The 11,593-nt window shown below is 29.6% G+C and overlaps 1 protein-coding gene across 2 annotated transcripts; it reads right to left on the reverse strand.

Moving 5' to 3' along the window:
• Positions 1 to 997: 997 nt before the first annotated feature.
• LOC124356647 (juvenile hormone acid O-methyltransferase-like) lies at positions 998 to 10,889 on the reverse strand. Of its 2 annotated transcripts, none has more exons than XM_046807774.1 (6): positions 10,749 to 10,889; positions 6,925 to 7,127; positions 4,677 to 4,852; positions 3,388 to 3,520; positions 2,975 to 3,122; positions 998 to 1,575 (listed from the first exon to the last, which is right to left on the reverse strand). In XM_046807774.1, exons 2-6 carry the CDS (start codon positions 7,108 to 7,110, stop codon positions 1,376 to 1,378), a joined length of 843 nt encoding a protein of 280 aa, XP_046663730.1. In that variant the 5' UTR covers positions 7,111 to 7,127; positions 10,749 to 10,889; the 3' UTR covers positions 998 to 1,375. The 2 variants fall into 2 exon arrangements, with proteins under 2 accessions (XP_046663730.1, XP_046663729.1); XM_046807773.1 differs by lacking the exon at positions 10,749 to 10,889 and adding an exon at positions 7,942 to 8,091.
• Between the last annotated feature and the right edge of the window lie 704 nt (positions 10,890 to 11,593).

Below are 11,593 nucleotides of genomic sequence, written 5' to 3' on the forward strand. Positions count from 1 at the left end.
GTAACTGCATTGAATTAACAAAGAAAGAGAAGTATAAAACTAAACATAAAATAAGTAACAAGATAAATAATAACAAAGAAAGAAATGAACAAAAATAATTAACAATGGTATAGATACATTACTAAAAGATTCATTGTAAATAAATTGGAATAAACTGTCTGTAGTGGTGGAAATTTAAAATTATACTGTCAAATATTATAAATATATAATAACAAAATTTAATGAAAATTGACAAAATCGTTTTATCAAAACAAACTAACAGTTGTTTTCACTTCCTTTATTTTTTCAAGGAAAAGAGAACAAGAAATGCTCAACATCACAGTCTGTATGCCTTATAAAATCTTAAACTTCACCACACTTTATATTTATCAAACAATTGCGATATATTTACAGTCCATTACAGGGTTTTAGGCGTGCACTGAATTAGTTAACTGTGTTCTCTGTGCAGATTCAGAAAATTGAAGGACACTTTTCACTGACTTGTGCAGATCCATTGGAATATAAATCTTTTCAAAGAACACTATTAATTTCTATAAATGCCTATCATATATTATGAACAGGGATTGCGTGGGCTAAGAAGATTCTTAAAAAAGGTGAGGACGTATGGACGGAAAATAATAGAGAATTGAATTATTAAAATAAAAAAAGTAAATGTTGCAGTTATCTTTGGAAGGTAGCCAACTCAGGCAACAGTCCATTGTGACCATGGCTACTTAGGTGTATTCATATTTAATTCCCTCTATTATTTTTGTTCTCAAGATTCTATAGGCTAATACTTTGATTTTCAATTGTTAGGAAAATAAAGCTCTTTTCCCCTCTCATTAGTTTTCATGCATTATATTAATTAATGATTATGATCAATCATATTCTATTAACAATATAAGTTGTGTTTTTATAGTTTATTTATTGCTAAACTATATATATATATATATATATATATATATATATATATATATATATATATATATATATATATATATATATATATACTATTTTTCATTTATAATTCATTCATCTATTGAGTAGTGAATATGAATGTTGTGTAATTTTAAGTTTTTGCTGCTTATAATGAGATTATCGTAACAGAGATTAATGTAACTAACACCATGTATAATAATTAGATACTGATTAACTATAGATTACTTTTGAAGTTAATGTAAATAGTATAATACGTCTTTGGCAAATTGATTCTATCAGTCTTGAACAAATATTATTTGTATTGATATCACATTATATCTCAATCACAGTGCATATAATGTTAAACAAAATATGCACACAAGAGATTGGCTGCTTTTTAAATTGAATATAAACAAAATGAATAACTTTTAATAACAAAATTCCTAAAGTACTTCTCTTAAACTAAGACATTTTCTTGCTATAAAGGTTCAGCATATGTTTCCACGAGCGGGCGCCTTCCATATACAACTATTAGATGATTTTCGGCCAGTATCTCTCCCGAGATGGTTTCCTTGAAGAGTTGGTTCTCTTCCACCACCTGTTCGAAACTTGCCATGAACTGTTCCCGAGTGTCTTGGTTCATTCTTTTGACAAAGGGGTTCACTGCTTCGTTTGATCCTAAAAACCATCATGAAAGATTAGTGTAACCTTTAAAAAATATATTATTAATCACGATAAACTTTACAAAAGTGCCATCTGATATTTTTTATTTTTCATAAACGAAAGTACAACTTCCAATTCCAAGTTATTTCATTCCAAATTTATTTTATAATTTCTTATATTACCATTACTTCATAATTTAATTTTATTTAGGCATAGTATTTCAGATCATGAAAGATTTAGTCTTAATGGTGATGTTTATTTGTTCAATCAATCAACATTTTTTATTGCCATAAAATAAAGATCTTTGACAAAGGTCTCATTACAGCTTTCATTATAAATATAGCATTATAAATACTTATAAATCTCATATTATCTAAATCTTATGTTACACAAACATAAACTACAATACTCAAATACAGTACAATACTAATGCCAGTGGCATTGAGGAATTTAAAATAAAAGGTTTTTTAATGGGAAGAACTCGTTCAGTGCATAAAATTGGTTATCTAACAGCCATAAGTAATATTTATTTATAAATATTTTTTATTGTACTTTAGGACGTAGTGTAACACAAATGGTTGTATACCCTTAGTGTAATAACAGAATAGCTTTCAAGAGTTTTGCTCAATCTATTAAAATTAATAAGATGCAGCATTTTTATTCCTGGTGTTGTGGGAGTGTTTTATACTGCTAGGCTTTACTAATTGAGGATTTTGAAAGATGTATTTCATAAGATCAAAGAGATACACGTTTATTATGGTCTGAATTTTACAAATAGTAAAAAGAGGTTTACAATGTTCAAATGGCTGTGAGTTAGTAATTATTTTCTTATAGACCTTTTTTTTGAAGGAAAAGAATGTTAAATTAATCTTACTTAAATTGCCCCACATTACAATTTTCCATACCTTATAAAGGATTGAAAAAAGGCAAAATAAGTCGCATAATTTGTATTAACACAAAATGTAAGCCATCTGAGAAGATAAATTACTCTAGACAACTTAGTTGAAAGATAATTAATATGGGCATCCCAATTTAAATCTCTGCCAATAAAGATGCCCAAGAATTTAGCATGATTTGCAGCCTTCTGTTCCTTTCTGTTATTTTACACTTGTATTATTATTTATTTTATTTTTATTTTTATTTTAAGTTTATTTGAAATTTTTCATGAGCTGTCTCTCTGAAATGCTATAGTGTCATTAATAACTAGCAATTATCCTTTTGAAAGACATGCATGCCTTTAAAGTTAAAAAATTCTGCCTGAAATGGTTCTTGAAATACATGAGGACAGACATACTTCAGACACGCATACAGAAAGGCTCAACTGTTTATGGACCATCTGAATTAGTTGTTATATAATAACTCTCAACCAACATTTTAAAACTATATTTTATTCAAGCATTAAGAATGAACTTACGCATATGTATTTTCCTGTTGGGAAAAGAAACTGTGCCTAATCTCTCCTCGCACACATGAACATCCAGCCCCTGACTTGTCAGCACGTGTTTGATCTCCTCACAAGGGTCAGCTGAATTGTAGAAATAAGGGATAAAGTCGTCCAAGTCCTGGAAAAATGAATATTAAACTGAATTTATTTACATTATTAAAAATCAAAAATTAAGAAATGTTTGTGTAACAAATCCTCTATAATTAAAAAATTTTTGTTTTGATCTACCTTAATTGTGTGTAAGGAAAACATAAGAAAAGATGAGATTGATATGGTTTGATAAAATACACAAAATTAGAAACTTACAATAATTACACAATCTTCTTTATGAATAGAGAATAAACCAATGCTAATTCTAGAGAATTTGCATTCTACAGCATTACCTTCATATAAGATTTCCATTTGTCCATTTGACTCATAATTTGGTACACTTTGAACACTGCGTTTTTAGGTGACATCAATATTAAAAATTGTCCACCAGGCTGCAACACGCTCCAAATGTTCTTTGCGGTCTGTCTGGAATATTGATTGTGATTACATCATAACAATACTTAACTACATTAGTAAATTTTAAAATTAATTTACAGAAATTAAATTAAATTTCTAGTGATTATTATTATATTTCAAGATTATTATTATTATTGTACTTTCAAAAAGTCATATAAGGACTTTTCAGAAATGAGTTAGTAATATAATTGCAGTCAATGCTTTCAGTGGTATATAGCCTAGGTTATATTAATTCAATAAGCCTAAAACATCAATTAACACAAAAACGTCAGTGGCCCCAAGATCAATCCCTATGGTAGTTAGTAAAGTTCTAAAAAGTGTTGAGAGTAAAACCATACTTTCTGCTGCACTAGTAGATTTTTCACTAGCTTTTGACTGCATTCCGCACAACTTGCTGATGAAAAAGCTTGACTGCTATGGTGTAAAAGGTATTGAATTAAAAATTGTTACATCATATCTTACTGTTGGGAAGCAGATAAGTTAGAGGTACAGAGGATGGATAAATCTGATCTTTGTAATGTTATATTGGGTGTGCCACAAGGATCAGTGTTTGGGCCTTTCTTGTTCACTGTGGCAATAAATGACTGCACACGGCATGTCATATAAATCGGCACTCTATGCTAATGACACCACTCTTCAGAATAGTAATAAATTAATGGACCATTTAATGTCAGATCAGAGTAGGGAGTACAAAAAGCTAAAGAATGCTAAAAGGCCAATTCTCTTATAAATAAGAACAAAACTGAACAAATTTCTTTCTCTCTAGAGTGTGTGTGTGTTTTAACCTTTAAAATAGGAGGATAAAAATCATTTAGTAAAATAATTATATTATTATTTATAGAAGATAATAATAACTAAACAGTGTAACAAAACACACACACACACACACACACACACACACACACACATATATATATATACTGTGCCTCCAAATAAGTGACAAGGAACAAAAAAGTTTTTCTTTGCTCTCAGAATACGTTAGATAAGTTTGTTTAGTTTCTTGGTCTACCACCTGTGTTTTAAATCAGCGATTTAGATAAATAGAACATTTCCCCTTCAATGAATCTCTTTTCCTCAAAAGAGAATTTTATTTCAGTAAAATTTTCCTTTGCTTTTCTGAATCCAGTTAGTTTGATGAAACTAGACGTAAACATAATAGACTTACTGTTGATCCTGAATCCAGTGTAGGCAGTAAAAAGAAAACAGTTTAGAAAATGTCCTTTCATGAAAGACTTCAGTTATATTCTTCGTTGAAAAATCCAACTGTTTAAAGTTTATACTCCTTGATGAATACTTTTTGTTTGCATACTCCACCATCTTAGGATTGATATCCACACCAACCTATAAACACAAGTGCTTTGTTACAACAATTGAACACATCTTGTAAAAAGTACACAATTGTAATATTTAACTTTCAAGAAAATACTCCAAATAATAATGTTTTGTATGATCTTATATATGCTAAATGCATAGAATGATGAAATGAATGTCTGATTCAAAATTTAACTCCATAACACATTCACGACGATGTATGCCCCATTGGGTACATGCGATCTTTCACAACTGCTGATTGTGTAACCGGTTGGGTACACTCCAGGCTTTCGTAAAGCGTGTCGTGCTCCCGATGAGGTACATGTCACTATGTATTTCTTTATTACGTTTTTATTGTTTGCCTGTATTGGTGGTTTGTTAAATTCGTTTCTGCTCTTAAAAATACCTCAGACTATCGTGTACTCTATTGGGCGCACAATTACTTAATTTTTAGGTACCTCTTGAGGTGCACGGAAACACATTGAAAAAACATATTGAAATAATTAGTTTGTTAAAAACTGTGAAGCCTACATACTTACCTTGTTCTACTTAGACATTTAATTTAAAGAACAATTATGGTTTTTTGCCATTATTATTGAAAAATTCAATGGCATATAAAAAAGTTCGGAATTTAGCTGTTGTCGTGAACGTGATAATAAATCGATTTTGGATGTAACAGACTCAGTAAAATGAAATCAGTTTAGAAGATGTCCCTTTGTAAAAGACATTGGTTAAGTTTTGAGTTACATAATATATATTATTGAATAAGTACTTTTCCTCAATCAAGAACTCTGACAATGGTTATGTTATTATTTGAGAAATTCAACTGTTTGAAGTATATGTTCATGGAATCCACAATCTTAAGTGTATATTCTTAGAAGAGTACCTTTTATTGTCAGATTCTGGATATTGGTTATGTTCTTAGTAAAGAAATCCAATCCTTTAAGTATATTCCAAGGAGAATAATTTTTATTCCCATGCCCTTACAATGGTTATGTTAGAGCATAAGTTATGTTAGTAGAGACATCAAACTGTTTGCAGTGTATATTTATTGAAGAATATGTTTCTTCACATGCTTACATTGTTTAGTTATAGTGCATAATATTTAACTCTTTTATAACCCGATCAACATTTACACTTTTTGTATAATTTTTCTCTGATTTTATACTAATATAATGTCATAAGAAGAGGAAAATTTAATAAATGTAACATTTTATATAGTCAAAAGTACATGTAAAGTGTTTTGTAAACATGTAAATTGTAAAATATTTTGACTTAATATGTTCCAAATATCTTTTAAAAAATCAGACCATCAGTATTATCTCAGTTATCACAGAGATAGCATCTGATTATAGTCTTAATTACTGATTTTTACCAACATAAGAAAAATGTAATTCACTCTTTTATACCAAGATATTCAAGAAATTTAATGGATTTAACCTTGATGAATTAAACCTAAATTTGTATACTCAGTTGTACCATTATTACAATAGCTACTATTCTAAATGATTAAATTGTTATCAAAATCGTTACAGGTTTTTTATCCTTTGCTCTCTAAAAACCTGGTAAACAGTATTTCATTTAAAACGTTTACTTTTCTTACTTGATGAAACACATTTAATTTTCCATAATTACACTGATTGGAGGGAATTTATGACGGAACTCACCAGACTAGCTGAGGATGGAAAAAGGAACTCACCAGACTTGCTTAGGATGGCAAGAAAACTCACCAGACTACCTGAGGATAGCAAAGGAACTCACCAGGCTTGTTGAGGATGGCAAGGAAACTCAACAGACTAGTGTAGGATGGCAAAGGAACTCACCAGGTATGCTGAGGATGGCATGGAAACTCACCAGACTAGCTGAGGATGGCAAGAAAACTCACCAGACTACCTGAGAATAGCAAAGGAACTCACCAGGTATGCTGAAGATGGCAAGGGAACTCAACAGACTAGCTGAGGATGGCAAGGGAACTCACCAGACTAGCTGAGGATGGCAAGGGAACTCACCAGACTTGCTTAGGATGGTAAGGGAACTCACTCGACTACTTAAGAATAGCAAAGGAACTGACCAGACTATCTGAGGTTAGCAAAGGAACTCACCAGTCTGGCTGAAGATGGCAAATAAGGATAGAGTACTTCTGCAGTAACATCTCCTGGTCCACATCCAACATCAAGGATCATTTCATCTTCAGACCAGGAGAATCTGGGCATAAACTCTGCAAGAGCTTTCTGTGTATCCTTCTTCTGCATTGAATTATACACTGCATACAACTCAGCATTGTCCATTTCTGAATGATACAGCACTGTTAACAACAAAAAGTAATAAATTTAAAGCAATAGTTATTTGTCATTAGTAAAAAAATGTATTTGAATCATTGTTGTGATAATTTTACAAAACTATAAAATATTTTTTCACAATCCTACTGTTGTTTCAATTTAAGTTCACATTACCTCTATATTGTTAATTATTTTAACACTAATCTAGCCATAATACATATATATTCACAACTTAGCTCACAAGTGTCTCAATGTCTACTTTTAGATTAAGTGGCATTTTAAGTTTGTATAAGCTCTGTGGATGAACCTATTATACGAATATATTGATTCACTTTTGAACCCCCAGAACTGATAAAACGAATTAAACCTAAATATTGAATAACTTGAGAAATTAGCTTACAGGAGTTGTACACTGTAGATAACAGTTGATATGCAATAAAACTTCATTTATTTGTGGCGTTGTTTTCATATGTTCCCCATTGGACATTCACTATGGACAATATTCAGTGAAAATAGTCTACTCAGCACTATTATAAACAAATCTATTGGAGTGTTTGAGCGTGTGTTCACACAATCAAAGTTCACACAGCGTTACATATTGACACTGATCTAGCTATAATTGGTAACAAGTTGACTTACAAGCCCCAGTGTCTACTGATAGGTTAAGCAGCACTATAAGTTCATGTACGCTCTGGGAGTGAATGTATACACGAGTTTGAATTCCAAAAACCAGTAGAATGAATTAAACAAGGAGATTAACTATCCTGAAAATTCTGTTATAGAAAACCTTTGTGTTACTAGTTTCCTTACAATGTCTAGACATCATGTTAAAATACTTACACAAAAATAAAACGTCAGTGGAAATATTGTGACAAAAAATATCAAAACATTACATTTAACAAAACACAAACTGCTGGCGAGCAGAACGGCACATCACAAAAACAAGACAAAACGCGTATTGGTCTTTTCTGCAATACCTATATTACACAACTGCAGTTACTGCATCTGTAAATAGAATGACCTTGACTACTTGTAACAAGATATGGTGCACTATGGCGTCTGTTGCATTGCAATCAGCGTGTTAAGTTTCTTCAAGTTGGAAGTACAGTGCATAAACTTACACAGAATATTTCTAATTTTGGATAGTTTTTATTTGATTTGAGTTTGTTTTACAACATAAAGGTTCATAGGTATACACAGTTCATATCCTTGTTAAAATTTGTATTAGGTGCTTAATTCTTATTTTACTTAGTGTACCCAAATTGATACTTTTCTACTGCACATTGATTGATTAAAGGTTTTTAAGATCAACTTTAGCTGTACTGAAGCAACCTTCAGTTCTGCTTTGTAAGAGCAATATTAAACCTTAAAATAATTTATTCTCTCATTTGTGGTCACAATATCTTATTTTAATGTACAATTTATAATATTTATACTCATTCAACTCTGTGGGAGTCTTTAGAATGATTAAATTATAGTTTGTTTCACAATTGAGTGATTTAAATAATATTAAAGTTATGTAAAAGATACTAAACCGTTGTACTATCTAAAATCATAGCAACACATTATTGACTTTCATACAGTATTTCATGAACAGTAAGCATATTATAAAACTAATAGTGTAATTGATTTTATTGCTATTTATCAAGAAGACATTATTTTATATGCCCATTCATTAATGAAACAGAAGTGACATAAATTATTATTAAGTTCCAATAAGGTAATAAAATTTGCAAGAACATCACTAATACAATCAAAATCACATCTTGTTAATTCCTATTTTATTTCTGGCATATTTTGATCAACATATAAAATGTCAAAAGTTGTTCTGATATTTTAAAAAAGGAAATAACCATAATAATGAGAACTTTTGAGTATATGGTTTTCCATAATTTCCAACATTTTGAGAAGGCAATGTGCATTAGATTTTTTACTATATCTTACGAGAAACGTACTTTCTAATAAAGAACACAGATTTCAAAAAAGTAAAAGTTCCAGTTTTCATTGATTATATAGAATTAGTTACAGGCAGTATTGATAAGAATTAAACAGTATTTGTAATTTTACAGATTATGAACCTTCCTAAGGCATTTGATAGTGGATAAAATAAAATTTTGTTATAGAATTTAAATTTATTAGATTTATAAAGTATTGAATAAATCTTAAATCATATAACTGACAGGCAAAAATATATTGAAATTTCACATTCACACATACCAAATAATCAGATCATTAGATACTCTTTTCCTTAGATAATAAAACATGGAGTGCTTCAGGTGTCCATTCTTGGACCTCTGCTTTTTATTTGCTATTCACAGTGGTTACTAAATTTACATCTTGATCCTGTCAACAGTGTTTAAGAAAACTCTGTTTATGTGATGATGACTGTAATTTATCGGCTTCTTCAAAAACTGTTAATGATTTAGAAATAGGGTTTCTCACAAAATTTGTAAAAATACTGGAACATTTTTATACAATACAACACTTTTTTAAACAAACTAACCTGATCTTATTTCTTACTAAACCAAACTAATTTAAATTTACAAAAAAATCTGTATTAGGTCAAGATAAAATAGATCAGTTCAATTGAGTTTTCAGTTATTCATACTGAAAATCAAGAGTACCATTACTAGTGTATACTATTTGGAAAAAGAACTTCATTGTGACTAATAATTGGAATATTAATAATAATTTAAGTATTTGTTTATAATGATATTCATTAAAGTGCACTTATTCATTACCATAGCATATCAAATCTGTTTCTAGGGATTCAAAATGTATATAGGTTATATAAACAAAATAGAAATAAGAACAGTTTTGGTGGAAAATGTAATACATATTCTGGAATATGTTTCTGTCTTAAATACTTTGACAGGTTTATAAGTTCATGTATTGGAATCTATGACATAAATATAAAAAATCAAATTAGAAGGGCAAAAACAAAAATATAATTTTTATAGCTGCAACACAAGAGGAGTGAGAAATTTGCACAAGCTACCCCACAGTTTAAAATTTTATAGGAAAATAACTATTTTTATAAACACAATATTTCTCAGTTACATGCAACTGTAAATTAAAAAAGAAAATTATAATAAAACATGACACTTAGCTGAAAAATATATAATTTATAAGACATTTAATTAATTAATACTGTAGGTACTTAGTAGTATATTTTGGTACTCACTACTACTGTAATCTTCGGTAGTGAACATGATAAAACAGTATTTTAAAACCTATAAAAAAACTTATTTTTATACTTAAGTTCAAAGTAATATATTGTTCTTTTAGTTGTATTGCATTAAAGTTGTATTTTAAGTTGTTGCAATTCTAATTGTGCATGAGTAGTTTTCATTGTCTTTTTGTAGTAGTTTAGTGAAAAAAGGTATATATGATTAATTTCAGAATTTGTATTGAATATTAAACTATTTTTTTGTATTTAAGATATAATTTGGTGAATAAATATTTTTAATTTGATTTTTGTGTTTAAAATATAATTAAGATTTAAAAATCCTAAGAAATTACATTTTTTTAAAGTTCTATTTTAATGATTCATCCTTACATAAGCTGGGATGATTCAACACTATTAAATGTGTTCACACAAGGCACAGGACTCTACGATAGAAGAAGATGAGCAGAAGAAGACATACCTGAGACTGCCAGAAGAACACTGAGATTATCTGAGATGATCTCTGTTTATATGTACCCCGTTGTTATAACAGGAATGTAAAAGTTGACCCCTTAAGCCGTCTGAATAGATCTGGGCCGAATACATTAACTCCTCTAGGCCAGAATACCTCCTCTTATCCGTATGACCACTGACTATTCCTGTTTTGGGAACGATTGTTTACTAGCACAGGCATTAGAAACGCTTAATATTCGGTACATTGTTTTCTGATAACAAAAGTGCAATCTTTGCATTTAACTAATTGCGGAAACATAAAGGTCATATTTAACACTATACAAAGTTGCTTCAACAGCATTCTTTGATAAGAAATAATTAATGAGCAAAGTCAAATACTTTGTAAACTTTTGTTGTATTGATAATTTGCAAATGTTGTATTATTCGCTTTATTGTGTACTGAAACATGAACATGACATAATAAAACACACAGTATGTCTTACCGTTGCCTGCAGTGTCAATGTCTTGTAGTGGTCAGCTGTTTGTTCGTGAATCAGCTGTAAACAGTATGTCAAGTTTATCAGACTATCTGTTTACAAGTAATTCTAATAATAGTGTTTGTAGTTTTACAGGATTTTGTTTAGGGTTTTACAGGAAAAGCATAAATGTTAATTAAATAGCAGTAGATCTGTCATTAAATTAATTAAATAACAAACACCAAAGTGATGAACAAATTAATATGTTCACAATATGGTATATATATATATATATATATATATATATATATATATATATATATATATATATGAGTTTTTTAAAGTATCTCTTAGGAAAAGTCCTGTATTTTCTAGATAGTTTTGTGATAAGAACAAA

This window comes from Homalodisca vitripennis, chromosome 3 (genome assembly GCF_021130785.1).
Source record: "Homalodisca vitripennis isolate AUS2020 chromosome 3, UT_GWSS_2.1, whole genome shotgun sequence".
NCBI lineage: Eukaryota > Metazoa > Arthropoda > Insecta > Hemiptera > Cicadellidae > Homalodisca > Homalodisca vitripennis.